Here is a 22,095-nt window from a genome sequence, read left to right as displayed (position 1 = left end):
GTAATAAAAACAGACCCAAGCGAACAACAGCTTTTGAAACTAATTAAAATTCACACACACAAAAAACAATGAGGCAACGACGATTTGTTAATTAATAATAATGATATGGTTTTATTGAATGACACTGTTAAAAATACATAATGTAATCCAAAACAAATAAATTATGTACATTACATATTACTACTAACGCCTAAAAAAAGGGCGCCAAAGGCCTGTCAAAATCCAAACATAAAATTCAAATATCATTTTTGGCCACTTTTTTCGCGATATAAATGCTACAGCCTTCATTTAAAAAATGAACCATGGTTTAACCATAGCAAAAACTGCTTTATTTTCTCTGAATGCTTGAGACTATAAAATCAATCAGACAACTGTATTAATAAAATCATAGTTTTTTTTTTTTTTTTCAATTTACTTATGTTTTTTTTTTTTAACTAACAATAACTGTTTATTTAAAAGTGCACTCAGTAATTCTTCAGTGAATAATATATTATGTTTCATTTAAAGCAGGGTCAATGCTGAAATTATCTACAAAAGAGGATGAACCGGTACCCTCAAACACCCATTTGGCCAGTGTTATGATGCCACAGAGCACAGCTGAATGGTTTAGGTGTGGTGAGATGTTGGTGAGCGCGGGATACCTTCACTACGCATGCGCAAGGGTTCCTCAACTGTGCACATACGTTAGTGGAACCAGACGATAGGCTTAAATGTTTCCCGGCTTGACTGTTAGAAGCAGATGATTGGCTTTCCAGCGGGAGGGGCGGGACTTGTGCACGCAACCGCCATCTTTGCCGTTACGGGTTTTCCTTATATAGTTGAATTGAGGATTGAGGAAGTGACATGTCTCTTATAAACTGTCTCTGGTGCAGTATAGACGTGAAATTCCGTGAAACATTTTGTGGGTTTGCAGTAACATTAGTGGTCTTAAACGAGAGTTGTTAACGGTTTTAAGAGTGGTGAGACAGCAAATTTCTCGAATTATTCCAGTGAATGATGGCGAGGTGTACAATCAATCACCATCATAGTATACCCCCAACATCCAGCACTGACACGGCGGAGCAACATCTTCATCCCCAAGATGAACCTCCTGTTGGTGTGGGAGACGCCCAGAGGAGTGTGGAGGAGGAAAAAGAGCTTCTGGAGGCTGCCCTCTTTCTTTAGAGCTGCCAGAAAACACTTCAAGGTGATCCGCCCTGGTCAGACTGAGGTGCAGCTCATTGAGTCACTCCTGGACATCAAGGCACCCAGAATGCCAGGGGTTATAAAGCTGCTGGACTGGCAGGACTCGGGACAACTGTCATAGTCCCCGAGTGTCCGTCAACCTGCGAGAGCTTAGTTCATTTCTTGGAGGGCCACGGAAGGGGACTCAATAAAGGTTTAGTTCGACACATCAAGTGGCAGGCAATGCACATGTTGTCTCTTGTGGCATTTTCCATAGTGACATAAAGTTGGGAAACTTCATCATGAGTAAGGAGGACACACTGCTGGTCAGATTGATTGACTTTAGGTGTGGAGATCTCCTGAGAAAGTCTGCCTACACAACACTGTATGGTATGTATTATTCCTCAAAGCTAACAGAGAAAATAGTTTGGTAATGCTAACTTGCATTCGAGATGAAATCTCTTTCCTCCAGGCATTGACTTCTACCCTCCCGAGTACAGAGTCAAGAGCAAGTACCATGCAAAAGTCTGCAGTGACGTGGTCTCTTGGGGTCATCTTGTTCACAATGCCGTGTGGCCGTTTTCCAACTGGTGAGGATCTACACAAGACCAAACTAAAGCTTTGGTCAGAGCCTGGATTGTCAAAAGGTGAGCTCTTCATCACAAAAAAAAAAAAAAAAAAAAAAAGTAAATCTGAATCAAATCATACAAATGATCTTCCAGATCAGATCTAGCAATTGAATAGTGCAGATAGAAAGGCTTAACGTCGTAATCAAATAATGCTTCTGTGTTTCTGCAGCCGTTTGATCTATAGCCTCCTGCAGCATAAACCTAAGCAGCGGCTCGGTCTGGTTTCAGGTACGGAGCTTAAGATCAGCCACATTTGCTTTTGTAATGTATTGTTTTTAGGCTAATGTTTTGTTCGGTGTGTTGTCCCAGGTCTCCATAAAAGTTGTGGAGAAAAGGAGCTCCAACCCCAGACATTTCCCCAATGGAAGATCATTCACCACAAATGGTTTCGGCTGCCGAGCCTAAGATCACTTGAGGACGTGTACGTCACTGTCCCATTACTTCCTCCACAACATGATGTCATCACTCCAAGAAGTTCATGTCTCATCTCATCTCAAGAGCCCAGATAGCTCAGTAGGTAGAGCATCAGACTTTTAATCTGAGGGTCCAGAGTTCAAGTCCCTGTTCGGGCGAAGGTCCATCTGCCTGGGGGAAGTCATGGCCTCGTTGTTAGAGAGTTTAACTCCTAACCCTAAAGTTTTTGTTTTGAGTCTCGGGCCAGCAATACCACGACTGAGGAGCACTTGAGCAAGGCACTGAACCCCCACTGCTCCCCGGATGCTGCAGCATAAATGACGCCCACTGCTCGGTGTGTGTGTGTGTTTACTGCTATTTGGTGCACTTTGCTTGGGTTAAATGCAGAGCACGAATTCTGAGTATGGGTCACCATACTTGGCTGTATGTCACGTCACTTCCACTTTTTTCACTTTCACATCTGCACTGCTCACAAGAGGTTCTTGCCGTGGCCAGCTTAAAGGCATGTAATGGCCCCCTCGTCTCAGCACTCCACTGTCCTGGTTCCTCAGCGGTTCTTCTCATGGTGCTCCAGAATTTTCTGTAGTGGCTTCTTGTTCTCTCAAAATCTTGTTCTGGACAACGAGTCCCTGCAGAGTCAGCTGGGTCCCAGAGGTCCCACTCAGAGAGGTCCATGCCTCGGTCCAGTCTTAGATGTTCTTGTCATGGCTGTTCCAGACGTTTCTGTTATGGCTGCATTTCATGGCTGTCCCAAACTCAGTGCTCTATGTGATGATTTCTGAGTACCAGAAGTGGCTGAAAAGACCACCCAGTACTCTCGGCTGCACCAATACAAGAGGTCCCAAAAAGTTCCTGCCATGAACAACTCAAAACGCCTGGCCAGAGTTTGAGCTCCTAGTGATGTGTGTCATGCCTGTCCCAGTGCTCTCTGTGCCAGAGGTCCTTGTTTTGGCTGCCTTATTACCAGAACTCCCTTTTGTGATCCAATCAGCAAAGGGATGAAAAAAAAGAAAGAAAAGAAAGTTAAAACCTTATGAAAATTATCTGACTATGTTCTGACTAAAAATGTTTCCTTTTTTTTTTTTTTTACATTGTTCTTGTGTGTGTGTTGTTTATTTTTGATAGAATTTACAGTATTTACTTTTTCTTCCTGCAGGTCACCACATAAGATGTTGTTCCAGTGCTCCTGTATCAGCTGCCCTGGGACCAGAGTACCCTGTCCTGTCCCTGGAAGTGCTTCTTTGTTACTCACCCTAAAGAACGGGAGCGAACATCATTTGAGGTAACAAAGTTACATTTCATTCAACTCTATCAATTACGTGAATATATATATATATATATATATATATATATATATATATATATATATATATATATATATAATTTTTTTTATATATTATTGAAATTGTATCATATTTTATGATAATTAGGTAAACGTGTTTGGGTTATCTATATCTATTTATTCACTTATTTTTATACTACTGTTACTGTTATACAATATCAGTTAAATATCTCTGTTAAATACTTGTCTCGTGTCAAAAAGGAAGAAAAACTGGGGAAAGATTAAAAGATGAGTATTTTTATAATGACTGCATCTGTGTCCCTCTTTTACAGAGTGGAAATGTTCATGTGCTCCAGAAGGTGGCTATAGAGAAAGATCTCTGTGCATCTCCACCAGACCTGTAAATACTTTTATTAGCCTTTATCACCACATTAATGACACGTGATATAAGCTTAAAATACCATCTCCATCATTTCTTTCAGATGTTTTCTTCTTATCCTCACATTTGATCCTAATAGAGATTATATGACTAAATCTTTCTTTCATCAAGACTGGACAGATTAGAAGATTCCTTTTATATTTATTTTGTTATTCTTCTGTGGCTTTTTCTGTTTGTTTATTTTATATTTTCACATAATAAATTGCAACTGTATAGCATTTTACTGTATTGTCATCCTGCAGTTCTGTTGCAAATTAATTAACCCTTTACTGCAGCATTTCTGTCTCTCTCTTGTTTTTTCATAAACTACACATTCTATAAAGGTACTCTAAGATGGGTCATTCATTTTTGTTTTTAAAGTTTCTGCAGCAAAAAACAAAACAACAATGCATGCATTTACTAAATCCAACAAAACAAAAATGTAGAGAGAAAGCTTCAGTGCAAAACAATACAATATCAATACAAGCCAGAAAATGCTTGTTTTCTCTAATAGTTGTTTTATATTTTGGTTTCAATCATCAAAGTGGTTGAAATTATAATAATGTTTGTGATCCAAACATAAGTTCCTTAATATCTTAAGTGGCAGGAATGTTATTTAATTAACTTACTGGGTGCCAATTGCCAAAAAAAGTTTTCTTTATTCTATGTGTTAAGGAAGTGTGTGGCTTTTGATACTCTCAATAAAGACATTTAAATAAAGAAAAGAGTCAAAAATGTCTGGAGATTGCTAAGAGATTTCTACTGCAGAGCAATAACCGCCAAGTGATTTATTACACTTGAGATGTTTTATAGCCTGAACTAACCAATAGGCCTACTTTTGGACATCTGTAGGGCTTGAACAAGGTTTTTAATGTTACCTGAACTTGATATGTAAAAGTACACCCTGTATCTAAAAAAAGAAACGACAACTAAACAATTATTCAACCATTCTGCAGTAACATTTGCAGAAGGCAGATAATAATGAGCCTAATTAGGGATAGTAAAGATCCATCTCCAAAGATGATCATACATGATTTTTTATTGTGTGACTTTTGGTGAACTGCACTGAATCAATTAGGTCTTTAATACAGGCATCATAATAATTACCAAATACAATAATGGTATAATAATTCATAATAAATGTACAGTCCCTGTTTGGCGTATAAATATGAACATACATGAACATGATAAAGTTGCATAGAATTACAGCGCTTGATTTCAAGTCCTAGAAACACCCCTGGTTACAGATTAAGCTAATGCACAATTACAATTTCTGACATCATCTGACAAAGTTTACACAACTAATTTTATAATTTGATACGTGCAATTTACCAATCAGGTGATCTCAGTAATAATGCATTCAGATCAGTCCTTTAACTCACTTATCTCAGTCTTTTTACAGGGTTGCAAGATATTGTGAAGATATATGAAAGATATTGACTCTCTTACCTGTTAGTTTACAGCAAACAATTGAAATCAATGCTTCCCACATACTGATGTAGAGCAGGAAACACGCTAAACACGCTCATCACTCTCCATTGACAGCATTTCCTGTTTGGAGAGCCATGAAAGATACACACGTTTAACCATCTCAATGAAGGAGCCAGCTGAAGAAAAACAGCATTTCTGGAACTGAATTAACTTTTTTTTTGTTCTTTAGATTAACTATTTTTATTATGTATATAAAGCCAAAAATATCAGGTTTAACTAGAGGAGAACAAAAACAGAACTAATTGTGATCATTTCAAACTAGGGATGTCAAATTTCGATTATTTCCATGATCGATCGTCGTTTAAATTAACGATCAATTAATCGATTAATCGTTAACCATAATACTGCAAAATGCGTCTATTACAGGCACGCAGTCAGCGGTATGACAGGATGTGCAAAAGCCACACACACACAAAAAACGCTTTCTCACTTGAATTAAAGAGGTTTTAGTCTGAATAAAATGCTAGTAGCAGGATTATAAAATGAATAGATGCGATTATGATCATTTGATAAAATGAAGAGAGCGCGCCATACTTTTGAGGTCATTTTACTTTGTTGACAGTTTCCAATCCCGCACGGAGAACGCTGAACGCGCCTCTTTAAATGGTTTTGTGGTGCTCGTTGTTGTATTTTAAAGCACAATTGCAATGTTTTCAACTGACATTATTGTATAAAATTATCCGAAATGTGGAGCGCGTGTGACTGCGCTGCACATTAAGTGAACTACATCGGCGCTGCTGCACCAAAACACACTGTTGCTCACATTAATTTGATCCTGCTGGATTCTGTCCTAGAAAATGTCAGATTTTTTAAAATCCGGCATACAGCGCATTAGATCGTGACAGTGCATGCGTGCACACGAGGATGAGCGAGCGCGGCTTTGGCTAGATTTATTTGGAGGTTATTGCTCATGTCTCATTCGGCACAAATCGAAATGTTTCCATATTCGCAATGTATTTGAATGTTAAACTATTATTTATAATGTAAACTAGGCTTGTACTTAACACGCATTCGCATATAGACGGAAAAGATGATCCTCTTCATTTGAGCAAAAACGTCCTTGGCATAACAGCAGAGTGGACCGGTATACTACGGTCTATTTAAACTGACCAGTGTAACCTTTTAATGTTTAGTTGACATTTTATTTTGATAATGAACAGACTGCGATGTAAGTTTGAATCGCTAGAATATACGTGTGCAGCAGGCTCCGGGGTGATCGAAACAGCTGAGACATTAAAAAAAAAAGATATTTTCCGCAAAAGTGTTTACTTTCATTTGTGCACACTCACAATAAAAACAGAAGATTTGTGCTCTTGTAAAATAAAGCAAACAAACAGAATGCGTTGTCATCCTTTTTTTTTTTGTGAACTTATGGAGCGCCCACACTTCTGTTTTAAATCCGTTAATCTTAATTAGCCTATTTAAGTCGGATATATTTCGCATAGCCTATTTAAAAAAAAAAAAAAAAAAAAAAAAAACATGAAAACAAATTGTTATTTTTATGTTGGGCCTATTACTTAGTAGGCTATAAATTTTCCTTAAAGCATCCCATTTTGTCCCAGGGCTTAGAACCTGTGCCCTAGTCCGGTCCATGCAGAAACTTGTGAACGATGCTCGGCGTCACCGTTTAGTGACAGCAGAGAATGCTCCAGGAATGTGTCGGTCACAGCGCCTATTAATCGCTGTTTTGAATTCAGCAATTATTTATTTAGAAATGATAAGATCTGATTATGACAAGTGTGGTATAAAAGCTTTGTTTATTAGAGGAATAATAGGTTAACTGGAAAATGTTAAATCGCGACTATGCTTTTGGACCCCATAGTCTTCATCTACGCGGCTTTGTTCTGGTTTGCCGGTTGGTCACGAATTTCCACAAATTCAGTATATTTAGGCATTGTTTCTTTTCATAAATCTTCATCGTCTAACCCTCTAATTTCATTATCTAATTTTATTATCTTTCGATTTTAATAACTGTTTTCGCATCTCTTACTGTGGTAAACATGGGAAGGGAAATTAAAGATTTCATGAATTAAGAATTCGTTCGATTTATTAATTTGTTCCCTTATTTAACTTAAATCATGGGTTATTTAGGGAACAAAATTAATGAAACATGGACAATTGCCACATTAATAATTCGTAGGAATGAATTAACAAGTTGTAGGAATGAATAGACTACCTGTCCTGTCACTGTGTCCCGCAGCCCTGCAAAGCGCACGATATAAAACAGTTATCTGATGAAATGATTAGTAACTACATTTCTATTGCATTTAATGTTGAAGAACTTTTATGTTGTTTCTATTTTAATGTACTTTAAAGTTTAAATCACATTAAAAGCTTAATTTGTACATTGTGAATGAATGATGATGCTTTTATATATCGTCACCGTCACTCACAGCCGCTCGCACGTGTTGAGTGCGCATGAGCCGCACGCAGCCCAACATTGAATCGGTTAACCGACCATCGATAGCCTTAATCGATTGCATCTCTTATCGACAATTAATCGATCATCGATTAATCGTTGACATCCCTATTTCAAACAGTTGATTTTAATCTCATTAATATATACTGAACAAATAGAACGGACTGTTTTTATTTCAAACACACAAATTTAATCAGATCAACACATTTTCAAAATCCCATATAGAATGCCACTTGAAAGTTTGGGAACCCCCTTGCAGAATATGTGAAAATGTGAGTGATTTTAACAAAATAAGAGAGATCATACAAAATGTCTTATTTTTTTTAGCACTGTCCTGAGTAAGATATTCTTCACAAAATATGTTTACATTGAGTCCACAAGACAAAAAAACATAGCAGGAATGATAAAAATAACAACATATAAAAGTTTGTGAACCCTTGGTTGTTAATAGTGAGTGCTGTTACCTGATGATCCTCGACTGTCTTTCTGTTTTGTGATGGTTGTGCATGAGTCCCTTGTTTGTTCTGAACAGTTAAACTGAGCAGCGTTCTTCAGAAAAATCCTTCAGGTTCTGCAGATCTTCAGTTTTCCAGCATCTTTACATATTTGCACCCTTTCCAGCAGTGACTTTTTGATTTTGAGATCCATCTTTTCACACTGAAGACAATTGAAGCACTCAAACACAACTATTAAAAAAGGTTCAAATGTTTACTAATGCTCCAGAAGGAAACACATGAACTGGTGGGGGGGTCCTGAATTTGAAGATCAAGGTAAATTTTAATTCATTTGTTTTCCAGGAAACATGCAGGTATCTTCTGTTGCTTCTGAAGGGCAGTACTATATATATATATATATATATATGTATATATATTTCTACAAAGAAAAAATTGGACATCTTCATCCAGTTCCATCCATGCTCTTAATGCATCATGTTTCCTTCTAGAGCATCAATTCAAACCTTTTTTAATAGTTGTGTTTGAATCCCTCACTTGTCTTCAGTTTGAAAAGATGGATCTCAAAATCATAAAGTCACTGCTGGAAAAGGTTCAAATGATGCTGGAAAACTGAAGATCTGCAGAACCTGAAGGATTTTTCTGAAGAACAGTTCTCAGTTTACCTGTTCAGAACAAACAAGGGACTCAAGCACAACCATCACAAAACAGAAAAAAAAATAACAGTTATCGATCATCCAGGTAACCACGAACAGTATTAAAGACCAAGGGTTCACAAATTTTTGAATAGGTTCATTTTAATAATTTCAGCTATTTTTTTGTCTTGTGGACTAAATGTAAACATATTTTATGTAAAATATCTTACCCAGGACAGTACTAAATAAAAAATAACATGCATTTTGTACGATATCACTTATTATGTTAAAATTACTCATATTTTCATAGATTCTGCAAGGGGTTTCCAAACTTTCAAACTAAACAAGAATATATAGACATACATATACTATATTATAATTGAGATAAAGAATATATTCCACACATATACTATATTGTGAATATACTACACGAGACCATCTTCTCAATGGCTGTCCTCGAGTTCATCCTCATCTGCTTCCTTTCTACGGTAAAAGGAAGGTCCCTAAACACAAAAAAAATGACTAGTTTTCTGGATGATTTCTTCATAGTACTATTGCATTTGTGTAGAGTTACAGTATTAGATCAACTGCAAGTGTCCCTAAAATAGAAATGCTGAACCATTGTGACCATTTTGGTTCATTTTAACTGCTAAACTCAAATTAAACCAACACACTCTGCATGCTCAATATTGAACTTATATATTTTTTATAATAACTTTAAATAAAGGTGTTGCGTGTTCTTATAACTATCCAAAAAGTCACGTGTTTTCAAACATACAATTGCTTGTAAAGATCTCCTAAAAAAGCTGACACTGACCATTTCAGTGCTGTCAATCAGCCTGTAAAGGTAATTGGTTTGTTTCCGAAACAACTGCTGATTCTTCTCCAGAGCTTCCAGGATCCTCAAACAGTGTTCCATCCGAATGTTCTTCCTAGAAACAACATCCCAATAAATATAATAACTTCAATATGATGCTTTTTCTGTACTTGAATAATGCAATAAAACATGCTCTTTGTAGTCATTTATTTATGTAGTCAAGTTAATTTATTTAGTAGACAATAAGATTCATAAGGCAAGCCGAAATATCGAATAGCTGCATACGACAAGGTGATGCTTGACTGCAATAAATTATTTGTGTGAACTGATGTTCATTCAAGAAAAATCCATGATAGGGTCTTTAAGTTGTAAGCGATGCTGAAATCACTCAAATCAGTGCTGGGTTGCCTGACCATATTGGAACTGGATATCAATGTTAATATCCACTGAATAAAGAGGAACCTGTAGCTACATGTACTTCCATTTCTTACCCTTCAATAAAATAGTTTTCTGAGAAAGCAACCTTGGTTGTCTGGTCGTCAGTCGGCTCACTCTTGATTTGCTCTAAAAAAAAATAATGACTTACATTACAAATGGAACATAATATATAGATAGATACAATACATAAACTCCCAACAACAGTGCTTTAGACAAAACCCCTTAGTCCAAAGTTACTGCATGATTCTTTAGTGACAGAAGAAGTCAACTAAACTAATTGCTTTGTAAAATGATTCACTTTTTGGAAGCACTGGAAACACCAAATGTTGGTCAGAATGGAGTAAATACAATGAAAACTCTCTCAAATGTGCATAGAAACCTTTTTACAGTCTATGATAGAAACACCTTTTTATCAGAATCAGAAAGAGCTTTATTGCAAAGGAATTTATCAGTGATCAGTGATCAGTGATCAGTGAAGTGACATTCAGCCAAGTATGGTGACCCATACTCAGAATTTGTGCTCTGCATTTAACCCATCCGAAATGCACACACACAGAGCAGTGAACACACGCACACACACTGTGAGCACACACCCGGAGCAGTGGGCAGCCATTTATGCTGCGGCGCCCGGGGAGCAGTTGGGGGTTCGATGCCTTGCTCAAGGGCACCTAAGTCGTGGTATTGAAGGTGGAGAGAGAACTGTACATGCACTACCCCCACCCACAATTCCGTCCGGCCCGAGACTAGAACCCACAACCCTTCGATTGGGAGTCCAACCCTCTAACCATTAGGCCACGACTTCCCCTTCTTTGTACTACTTCAAACCATTAAAATTTGGAAACATTGTCAATGTAAATAAGCCTTGTTTACTTAAATCTGATGACCATGGCAGTTTAATACGTAATAACTGGTTCAAAACAAGGCACAATCTTCATGTGGCAGTGATTTTAAAGCGCTCCTCACTACTAGGCATGGACTTATTCTACATACATTGGTGTTTATGCATTCAGCAAATGCTTATATCCAAGCAATTCACAATACATTCAAGATACAGAATCTCTTTGATCAAATCACGCATGTGAAGGTATCCAGTGAATGACAAAGCTCTCACCTGTCGTCTGGATCGGTGATGGCTGTTCCCCAACCATGTTCTGAATGTGAACATGAACGGTGTCAATGAAAACCTTCATGAAGATATTAGAACTGTGTTTGATAATTGTTTTTATTGATGACTTCTGACCTTTCTGTTGCTGAGGATGGTGTCCACCGTCACTGCATAGATCAGACTTACACCAATGGTTTGTTTTTATAGAGAAAATGGATAATGCAATTTGTGAGCACATTGTCTTACAAAATACTAATAGTCATGATGCATAAAAACTGTGGATGTTCTGGACCCAGAGGGTTTCAGGACACTTAAAGGGACTGTCACTCACCCAATCTGCCATATGTTGAAAATTATTCAAAGATTATATCAAATGTATATCATTATTAGCTTTATTTTTTTATTAGTCATTTAATTTATTGTTGTGAGGCCAATTAAAATGTTAGTATGGTAATTTTCATTTCTGACCCACTGGCCCAGGCCACAGATAAACCCTTACTGCTGATAGTTGAAGGGAATGTGTGACTGCTTTTCTTGACTTACCTTAAAAGGATGTAGTATTCAGTCAAGATGTACAAGACGATGAAGATGATAACATCAGGTGCACCTGTTAACATACATAAGAAGAATCTTCAAAAAAGTTATTATAATTAATGAGTCTTTAACTAGAAGAGTAAACTTTGAGATTGGCTGACAAAGCCTAGCCTGAAAGTTTGAAGCAGCTGTAAAAGCTTGAAGTTTGGAAAGGTGAAAGTTTAGATAGATAGATATTAGCAAGATTTAACATGTTCATGTTGCTAATATGTTAGCATTTTTAACATGTTGTTGACATGCTGATAACATGTTTCTAGCAAGATTACCGTGTTTTAAAATGCTTCTAGCATGATTAGCATGTACATAGCATGTATCCCGCATGATAGCACTTTGTTAATGTTTTTAACTTGATTAACATGATTTAGCATGTTTTAACATGTTGCTGTTAGCATGTTAACATGTTTCTAGGATGAGTAGCACATCGCTAGCATGAATTAGTATGTTGCTAGCATGCTTTAACATTTTGTCCTAGGATAGTTATTAAACTTTGCTAGTGATAGACAGCTTACTGTACAAAAACTTTGATCCCCTCAATAAAAGTATATAGGACATTTCATAGTTTTTATTTATCCGTTTAAAGAAAATCATAAGTCCAATCAGTTAGAGAAGATATAGCAACCCGAGTCAGGTGTGACCCGAGTGTGGTGTTTATAGCTTTAAAACTGGAGGTTAGGAAGTTAGTCTTGGAGGTCTTGGAATTTAGTCTTAGAATAAAAGAAGAGGACATAGAAGAAGAAGAAGTAGCAGCTTAAATAGTAGACCAGTAGGTTGGCTTTCTCTTATGAAAAAATAAAGAGTGTGAATGTGTTTCTGTAGCAAACCATTGTCTCGACTGGTGTAATAGACGTTAATCCAGTCATCAAGTGTCAACAGCTGGAGGAGTGTAGACATGGTACTGAGCATGGAACCAAATCGCTTTGGGTCGGACTTGCTTAAGTTTTGTCGGAAAAGAATGGAAAACATGACAAAGATGCAAAACATGAGCACGAAGATGATTCCATTCATCTTCAAAGACTTTCCTATTACTTTCATGACGACCTTGGGACCACTGAAAAACCTGAGATGAAGACACAGTTCTTAGATCCTGTTTCCTTTTGGACTAAAAAAATGCTAAATGCCCCACACTCTTCCACCTTAGGATTGTTCAAACTTCAACTTGTGCATTTGGTGTTAAAGACTCAAACACTCACCGCAGTGTGCGTAAGATCCTGAACGCTCGACATACTTTGAACATTTTAAGGAGGTGGAAAAAAGTGGTGAAACGCTCACTATCATACTGTTTGCTGTCCAGAAAAAGGTCTACCAACCCTACCAAAGTGACCGAGAAATCTGCAGAAATAAACAATAAAACATCACGTTACGTTAGTTCCTATACACTGCAAAGAAAAATAATTTGCATCATCATATATTTTACTGGAAAAAAAGGACAAAACACTATTTAAATAAAACAAACCATCAAATATTAAGAGTAGTTCTCAAAAAGGGATCTTGAGTTATGTATTTTCTTACCCCAGTTATATAAAGTTTTCGCTTGCATAAACCATGATATTAAATTCATGAGAATTATGCTTTAAATAAGAATAGGAAATGAAAAACAACAGATTTTGCCAGCTCACCCAGAATATTCCACATGCTTTTGAAGTATTTTAAGCCAAAACTTATGAGCTTTAACACACACTCCATCGTATAAAAAGCCAAGTAGACTGCCTCCAGTGCTTCATAAACCCAAGCTAAGAAATAAACAGGAAATACAATATGTTAGTACTGATGAGAACAACTCAACATTTGTGAAAATAATGTACAAAGGAGCGGTTACTTCTAATGGAAAGTTAATGAATGCAGTGGAAATATTAAACATGCACACAGTCATTTTTACGTATATTGTGTTTAGGTTGTCGCCTAACGGCATGAATTCTGCATAAAAAAAAAAAGAAGATTGACTTTTTATCTCAAAATTAATACCTTTTTGTTTATTTCTCAACATTCTGAGAAAAAAAAACTATCAAATAAAAAGTCTGTTTTCTTTTGTTTGTGTGTGTGTGTGTGTGTGTGTGTGTGTGTGACATGCTGAGAAATGCTCCTTTCACCATCAGCCAATTTATTACAAAATAAAAACCACTATTTCACTGATTTAAATCAATGTAATTGTACATGCTTTTAAACACGAAACGGTTTGAATGATTGCAACTTTACGTTTCTATTCTTGTGAGCTGCTGCGGTGATCCTTACCTGGTGCGAGACCTTGAAATGTCATTGCCACTTGTGTTGTGGTGTTCATCAGGAGCACAAACAGCATGATTTGATCATAGAGCTTAGTGAAGTGATGGATGTCCTGCTGCAGACACACAGCCCTGTCCAGCAACGCTTTCCACATCTTCTCTAAGGAAAACACAATTTACATTATGAGTTCATTATGGTTCTGCGTTTCCCAAAAGCATGGTAAGCCCAAGTTTGATCGTAGCTCTATTGGTTTACAATGTACTTTTCAAAGACCAGATTCAAAGATTGCTTTTCAAGTTCATTAAGAACTGCTGTGTGTGATATTATATAGCGTTATATACGTTACATTTCTGACATAATGGCGATTTGGGATCAGCTGCAACATATTAGTAATTCTTTGAAACCAAATAGTTACCTGTTTATTTAGCACAATAACCTGGACAAGTATTTTTAGTAAGGATATTTTGTACATATTTTCTACAAATTTTATGTAGAATATAATTCATCCTTCGTCCATGTTCTTAACAGTGTTTGTTTACAGTCTACGCGAGGCAGAGGCGGGAAAATGCCTCATTCAATTTTACGATGTAAAAATAGTTTTATCGCGTCGTGTCGATTGTTTCATTTCTGTTGCTGTTACTTGAGGTTTAAGGAAATAACAAAATAATGGTAAAATATACGATACCTTAACAAATAGTTGTCTAGCAGATCTCAGAGAAACAATCGCGTCGGTGTGTCTTCCGGTGGAGTTCATTCAACGGTGGTTAACGGTTATTTCGGTTACCATAGTTACCAAACAAACTGTTAAATATATCGAAAATATTAAAGATACAAAATAAAAGTTAATAAACCGAATACATGAACGATCGTGTATATAAAATTAAAAAATATATATTTCTCCACGTTTTATAAATACTGTCACTGATTTACAGTTATTTGCTATTAAGCCTACAAACAGCAAACAACTGTAAACCAGTGTTATATTTACAGCGAACACATAATGCAAGGTAAGTGATCAAATTAGGAATAGACTACACTAAAGAAACGCAAGTGGGAAAGTAATTTTTTTTTACCTCAAATAGTCCAAATGCTTTCACACGTTAAAAAGACAAATTTACAGCCATATGTTTTTCTTTTTGTAGTGTTTTGAGCACAAACTAGTGTTTCTTTCTGCATTTCTTTTAGTGGAAATATACTCACTATAGAAATCAAAACTCTTTGTGTAAAATAAATACGTTTCAGCTTTGCATTTCTGTTTGTAGGCTATATAAAAACATTTAAATTGAGTTTAAATACAAATCCCTGTATGTAGCTCGTGTGTGAGAAAACAAGACAACACACAAAGAATGCATTGAATTCTGAAACTTTCCTGAAGGTTTATTTCTCTTGGATCAGAACGAGATGAAAATATGAAAATGTGGCAATTAAAGCAGACATTTAGAGAAATAAATAAATAAAAATCAGTGTTCTATAGATCAGTGGTGTTCACTTTATACATTTTTCATTTTTTTCCACCATTTTCAGAATCTTGAAATAATTTTTCAAAAATCTAGATAAAAAACTCAAATCGTATACCTTCCACTAATCTGTGGATGGGCCTGAAATCATGCTTGCACTATTTGAGCAACTGCACATTATCAGACCGTCACACCATCAGCTCTATAAACTCCATTTAGCTCATCAAGGAAGGCTACAAGGAGAGCTGCATTAAAAATCCCATCAAAAGGTCTGAACCCTGTAAAATAAAGACTATAGGCAAAATAGGGGACGGATCTACAAGACAGAGTTGAAAGAAATATAGTTGATGTAAAAGTAATCAGTCCTTTGTTTAGTTTTGTACAGAAAGCCAACAGAGGTGCTGACAATATTTTCAATGATTCCACTATATCTGTATTCTCTTTACTACTCCTTTTACATGAATGGAACATACTATGAAACACATAACATTTTGATTGCACAAACAACCTTTGCTTCCAACAGTAGTGCATGATAAATTAGTTATCTGACCAATGCAAGTGCAAGGTTTCTTTAAAGATATGAACGCACAATGCGATGTTTTGAAAAATGACATCAAGACATCAAGAAAAACTTGACAATGCTGTTTCAGAACTGTCTAGTCAAGGTGCAGATTTGGCACTTTGTGTTGATATTGAGCCATTGTACGTTCGGCTGTGTTTGCAATATTGGAATGCATTAGCAAAAAGGTGCATCCCAAATCGCCTACTTATGCACTATTCTATGACGCTTTATAGTATAAATAGTGTGAGTAGTGCGTTCACACTGAGCGGTGAAGCCAACAAGGAAGTGACTAAAGCTGTAATTCATCGACTGGCCGCTTGAGGCTGGCTGCAAAGGGGAGTCAATCCCATAGACTCCCCATGTTAAAATGCCCAACTTTACAGCAGAAAAAAACGTTTACAGCCTGGTGCAAAAAATTATTTTGGTTTATATAGCTAATTGATTCTAATTGAACTAATTCTTTTGATGATTGATTCTGAACTGATTCTGTGCTAATGTTATGAGCGCGGGTAAACCGAAGGCCGAATCAAGGGCAGTCATGACGCCATTACGTAGAGCGCAAAAGAACCAGTGAACCGTTTTCTCCAACCGGTTTATTGAATCAAACTGTCCAAAAGAACCCGTGCACGGAAAAGAACAACTTCCCATGACTACTGGTGATCTGAAAACCGATGCAACCGGTTCATGACTCAAGGACGAGTCAATCGTTCGTTCGTTATCTGGCTCAGCTCGGTGTTCATCTTCAGTTCACAGCAGTTCAGTCAGTGTACTGTTTGAGTAAATGAATTATTCCGGGATATTGGTTTATTTTAACTCAGAGGGAGTGTCAGCCACGTTAAAAAAGTTAAAAGCTTAAGTAATTTGTGGATTAATGCTTATTGGAGACGCAAACCGTTTCAAACGATTCAGTTCGATTTGGTGAACTGGTTCAAGAAGAACTGGTTAAATCAAATTATTCGTTCGCGAATCGGATATCACTACACTGCAGTGAACGCGCTCACAACAGACACAGAAGAGAAGACAATGCTGAAAAAGTCGTAGTTTTTGCTATTTTTGGACCAAAATGGATTTTCATGGCTTCAAAAAATTCTAACGGACCCTCTGATGTCACATGGACTACTTTAAAAGATGTTTTTCCTACCTTTCTGGACATGGACAGTTTATCGTACACACAGCTTCAATGGAGGGACTGAGAGCTCTCAGACTAAATCTAAAATATCTTAAACTGTGTTCAGAAAATGAATGGAGGTCTTACGGGTTTGGAACAACATGAGGGTGAGTCATTAATGACATCATTTTCATTTTTGGGTGAACTAACCCTTTAAGCTTCAAAAGCACAGTCTACAGGTGAGGTCACGGATACTAAGTCCATGTTCACAGTCCATGGTTCACACTGAAAATTCCCAAAAGAAAAAGTGCACTTTAAACACTCAGATGATGCACTTAAATAACTGAAAAAACAAAGTGTGGAGGGTTGGACACTTCATGCACTCAACTTTGCAGCTTTAATTATGTATTAAAGGGGAAGGGGCTATCAGAATCAGATTATGAATGACAAAATAACCTTATATAATTCACACACTACATGATTGAGTACAAATGAGTGCATAGTGTACAGTGCATCATTTGGGACACATCTAGTAACTTTCCTCAACACTAGCAACTGATTAGATGAGCTTGTTTAGTGTCGTGTTTAATGTCCTCGACAACTTAAGTCCCATTTAGCTACTTTTTATTAACTGCCTTTTTCAAGACTATAATTTTCTGAAAGAGAGTAACTAATACCATCCTTGTTTGAATTAAGAAGAGCAATTATGGGTGCTCGTCAGACCACTCCAGGGAAAGATGGTGTATGCTATGGAATGCTGGGACACATGCCAGATAGTGCACTGGACAAGGTGTTGGGTTTGTTTAATAAAGTTTGGGATATTGGCCAACTTCCGTTAGATTGGAAACAAGCAATAATAGTGCCTATTCTAAAACCTGGAAAAGATCAGTCAGACCCTTCTAGTTATAGACCTATTGCATTAACGTCACACTTATGCAAAATTATGGAAAGAATGGTCACAGATCGTTTAACGTATTATTTAGAGAGTAAAGCTCTTCTGTATCCATATCAGAGTGGGTTTCGTAGGGGTAGGAATACAATGGACTCAGTATTGTGCTTAGAATCAGACATCAGGAAAGCACAGACTAACAAAGAAATATTGATAGCTGTGTTCTTTGATGTTGAAAAAGCATATGACATGCTCTGGAAGGAAGGATTACTTATTAAGTTGAAGTCATTGGGTATTGGAGGTAGAACATATAATTGGGTTATGAACTTTTTGTTTGACAGGGAAATTCAAGTAAGAGTTGGCTCAGAATATTCCAGTGTATATAAGGTGGAGAATGGCACTCCGCAAGGTAGTGTGTGCAGCCCACTGCTATTTAACATAATGATAAACGACATCTTCTCTCAGCTTGAACAAAGTGTAGGGAAATCCTTGTACGCAGATGATGGGGCTCTGTGGGTAAGAGGCCGTAATGTTTTGCACGTCAGTAAGAAAATGCAAGCTGCAATAGTTGATGTGGAAAAACAAATAAATGGGGATTCAAATTGTCTGTAGAAAAAACAAAGGTGATTTGCTTCTCAAGGAGGCATATAGTCACGCCGATTTCCATGAAGTTGTATGAACAACCACTTGAGCTAGTTAAGACAGTCAGATTTCTTGGGGTTTGGTTTGATGAGAAGCTCACATGGAAAACTCACTTAGACAAAGTCAAGAACAAATGTAAAAAGGTCATAAATATACTTCGCTGTCTGTCAGGACAAGAGTGGGGAGCAAGTAGAAGAGCCCTACAGAATATATACTGGGCATTAATGAGGTCGGTTTTTGACTATGGCTGTATAGCGTACATGTCAGCAGCAGAATCAAATCTTAAGAAATTGGATGTAATACAAGCTCAGGCTTTGAGAATTTGTAGTGGATCTTTTAAAACTTCTCCTGTATCAGCAATGCAGGTTGAAATGGGAGAAATGCCATTAGGAATCAGGCGAGTAAAATTAATGATGGCATATTGGGTTAGTATCTAGGGGCAGTGTGAGTCGCATCCTGCCAAGAGTCTTTTAATAGATTGCTGGGAACACAATAAGACAAATTTCATGAGTTTTGGGTGGATTGGTGATGCAAAGGCAGAAGTCATAGGATTAAGACAATTAGATTACAGCTCTACAGTGATACAGTCTTCAATTCCTCCCTGGTTATTCCCAACACCATATGTAGACCTAGACATACAGCAGGAATTGAAGGATATGTCAAAGAAACTTCCTGAAAGCAGAATAGTACAGAATTATTTTGATTTGCATTTTGCAGATTCCATGTTTATATTCACAGATGGTTCCAAAGATCCTGATACAGGGCGTGCAGGTGTAGCAGTTTACATCCCAGCAAGTGAGTCATATATTAAGAAAAGAATATCGGATAATGTGTCAGTATATACCACAGAATTGATTGCAATATTTTTGGCCCTGCAGTGGATAGAAGAGAGGGAAACAAATAACACTGTTATTGCATCTGATAGTTTGTCTGCACTTATGAGTATTAAATCTGGCAAAACATTATTTAGATCCAATATCATTAATAATATATTCATTATTTTATACAGGATGAAGCTAAAGGGGCTATCCACATGCTTTCTTTGGGTTCCTGCTCATGTCGGCGTGGAGGGGAATGAGCAGGTGGATATGCTGGCCAAAGGATCACTCAAAACTAAACACGTAGACTTAGAAACCCCATTAAATAAAGAAGAAGCTAAGTAAATTATCAGGAAGTATGCACAGTCCGTTTGGCAAGGGTATTGGGATAACAGTGAATCTGGAAGGCATTTATATAATGTACAGAGACAGGTTGGTGCTGGGAGGATGGTGGGCTGGAAACGGAGGGAAGAAAGTTTAATAACTCGTCTGAGAATAGGTCATACAGGTCTAAACCTTTCATTGTATAAAATAGGTAAGCACCCAACTGGGAAATGTACTAATTGTAATCAACCAGAAACAGTGGAACATGTTCTTCTTCAGTGTAGGAAATATAATAGGGAGCACCTCTTTCAGTCACTACGGAAGGCAAAACATCATGACGTCTCATTGTCAGGTCTCTTGGGGAAAACAGCAGGTCAGATATATTGTTATATAATTAGGTTTCTTAAAGAAACTGAATTAATTAAAAGAATCTGAGTCTAATAAGTATTATTATTTAAATATTTATTTATTTATTTATTTATTTATTTTTTTTTTTTTTTATTATTATTATTATTTTTTTTTTTTCTGCTTAATCTCTCGTTCCACACTCCAGTCCAGTTAGTGGCGGTAATGCACCGTTAAATGGTTTGCCAACCGCCATTAAACACCAGAAGAAGAAGAAGAAGAACTAATACCATCCAGTCAGTAGGTGGCGGTAATGCAGATAAAACCTGTTTGCAGGCGGCCGGTAAACATCAACAGAAGAAGAACACTTCCGTTCGTGAAGGTGACAGTGATGGCGGCGGCTGTGGTTCGCGGAATCGGCTCAAATCTGTCCAAAAATCTGCGTGAGGTCCGTCTGCACTTGTGCCAGATATCAGCTGCCAGTCAGGGAACCAGGTGCAGTACTGGCGCTGTTTACTGTGGGACAGGATGAGAGTAACTGTCCTCTTCAGAGGTTGTGTGTGTCACTCGCAGTAATGTGTATATAACGTTACGTTATAATAATAACGTTACTGCTGTATTTTATTTCTCCATAATTTTATTTCTTTATCGTTTCTGCTCGTAGGTTAATTCAGAGTAATTATTAATAAATGAATACATTTTTTTAGTTGTTGTTGCCTTGTAATATATTTTTGTTTTAAAGAGATCTTATGCTTTCCAAGAGTAAGAAAAAATTTGATTTGTATATTAACAATCACCTCAGAGTTGATAGAAAGATTAATGAACAGCATTTATTTGATATAGGAATATTTTGTAGCATTTTAAATGCCTTTGCTCTCTCTTTTAATCATTTTAATTCATTGAAAAAGTATTAATTTCTTTTATTTTAAACAACTGTTTATAATTGTAACGTGTAACTATTTCCCCAAAAATATACTCAACATGGATATTAATAAATGTTTTTGAGCACCAAATCAGCATATTAGAAATTGATAAATGGGTGGTGTGGATTAACGAATATTGTGATTTTTATTTTTTAGTTCAGAGTGAAACTAGATCCAAGTCTTAAGGTCTGAAATTCTCTTCCCAAATATTTGCATGTAAAAAAAAAAAAATACGACCTGACATTGTGTCAGTCACTTTTACACACTGCCTCTGAAAATTTTGTCCGTCATAAAAAAATTAAATAAAAAAATCAGCTCAAGGTTTAATTTGATGCATTTTCGCATCTGTAGCAAGCATTTTGCGAATTCGAGAAAGAAACAAAAACAAGGAGATTTATTCTTATGTCTCAATGTGTCTTAATTATGGTTGTTCTTATTTTAGGGATTTTATTGAGCAGCATTATGTGACATTAAAGAAGGCAAACCCGGAGTTCCCCATCCTGATCCGAGAGTGCTCTGGAGTTCAGCCCGTGCTGTGGGCACGATATGGTGGGAACTTACTCCAGAAAACTAAAGCATATTCATACAACTGACCACATAAGCATAACGATGCATCTCTCTGTCTCAGGTTTTGGCAAAGAACACAACGTTTCACTGGACAACATGAACGCTGACCAAGTGGCCAAAGCTCTTGAATCAGTAGTAAATGCAAAGCCCTGAGGAAACACCCTGATGTAAAATAATGTAAATGTTATTTGTGTCCAAAATTGAAAATAAATGTCTATTCTAAAGATTTTGATTTTTTTTTTTTTTTGTATGCATTTCTATCAGGAATGAGTGTTCATTGTTCACTGCTTATGCTAGCTTGGCATCAGGCGTACTTCATCACCACAAAATGCATATTTACGGTCCTATTTTAACCTGTCATACACAGCATGAATTTTCATTA

At 36.8% G+C, this 22,095-nt stretch overlaps 2 protein-coding genes, 1 long non-coding RNA gene and 1 other non-coding gene across 9 annotated transcripts; 3 read left to right on the top strand and 1 right to left on the bottom strand.

Annotated features, from left to right (window-relative positions):
• The first annotated feature begins 402 nt into the window (after positions 1-402).
• On the top strand, positions 403-4,171 carry LOC113038295 (uncharacterized). Of its 3 annotated transcripts, XR_003274756.1 has the most exons (4): positions 403-2,310; positions 3,364-3,489; positions 3,822-3,889; positions 3,972-4,171. It is a non-coding gene; the product is annotated as an uncharacterized LOC113038295 (long non-coding RNA). The 3 variants fall into 3 exon arrangements; XR_003274757.1 differs by having other exon boundaries at positions 403-2,306; positions 3,822-4,171; XR_003274755.1 differs by having other exon boundaries at positions 3,822-4,171.
• Positions 2,293-2,365, top strand: trnak-uuu (transfer RNA lysine (anticodon UUU)). The gene has a single exon. It is a non-coding gene; the product is annotated as a tRNA-Lys (tRNA).
• On the bottom strand, positions 3,349-14,849 carry LOC113038294 (cation channel sperm-associated protein 1-like). 4 transcript variants are annotated; one of them, XR_003274752.1, is made up of 13 exons: positions 14,764-14,849; positions 14,088-14,232; positions 13,475-13,588; positions 13,049-13,187; positions 12,680-12,915; positions 11,808-11,871; positions 11,400-11,445; positions 11,271-11,310; positions 10,213-10,285; positions 9,722-9,836; positions 9,341-9,407; positions 5,357-5,458; positions 3,349-3,460 (listed from the first exon to the last, which is right to left on the bottom strand). XR_003274752.1 is itself a non-coding variant. In XM_026195608.1 (11 exons), exons 1-11 carry the CDS (start codon positions 14,830-14,832, stop codon positions 9,348-9,350), a joined length of 1,101 nt encoding a protein of 366 aa, XP_026051393.1. In that variant the 5' UTR covers positions 14,833-14,849; the 3' UTR covers positions 9,205-9,347. The 4 variants fall into 4 exon arrangements, 1 of the variants encoding a protein (XP_026051393.1); XR_003274753.1 differs by having other exon boundaries at positions 14,088-14,237; positions 14,764-14,835; XM_026195608.1 differs by lacking the exons at positions 3,349-3,460; positions 5,357-5,458 and having other exon boundaries at positions 9,205-9,407.
• A 5,712-nt stretch (positions 14,850-20,561) lies between these two features.
• On the top strand, positions 20,562-21,943 carry LOC113038293 (NADH dehydrogenase [ubiquinone] 1 alpha subcomplex subunit 2). Its single transcript, XM_026195607.1, has 3 exons — positions 20,562-20,718; positions 21,589-21,695; positions 21,775-21,943. The coding sequence occupies exons 1-3, from the start codon at positions 20,615-20,617 to the stop codon at positions 21,864-21,866; spliced, it is 303 nt and encodes a 100-aa protein (XP_026051392.1). The 5' UTR covers positions 20,562-20,614; the 3' UTR covers positions 21,867-21,943.
• Positions 21,944-22,095: the final 152 nt, after the last annotated feature.

This window comes from Carassius auratus, chromosome 21 (assembly GCF_003368295.1).
Source record: "Carassius auratus strain Wakin chromosome 21, ASM336829v1, whole genome shotgun sequence".
Lineage (NCBI taxonomy): Eukaryota > Metazoa > Chordata > Actinopteri > Cypriniformes > Cyprinidae > Carassius > Carassius auratus.
Note: the sequence above shows the minus strand (reverse complement) of the source record. Positions and strands in the feature narration are given on the sequence as shown.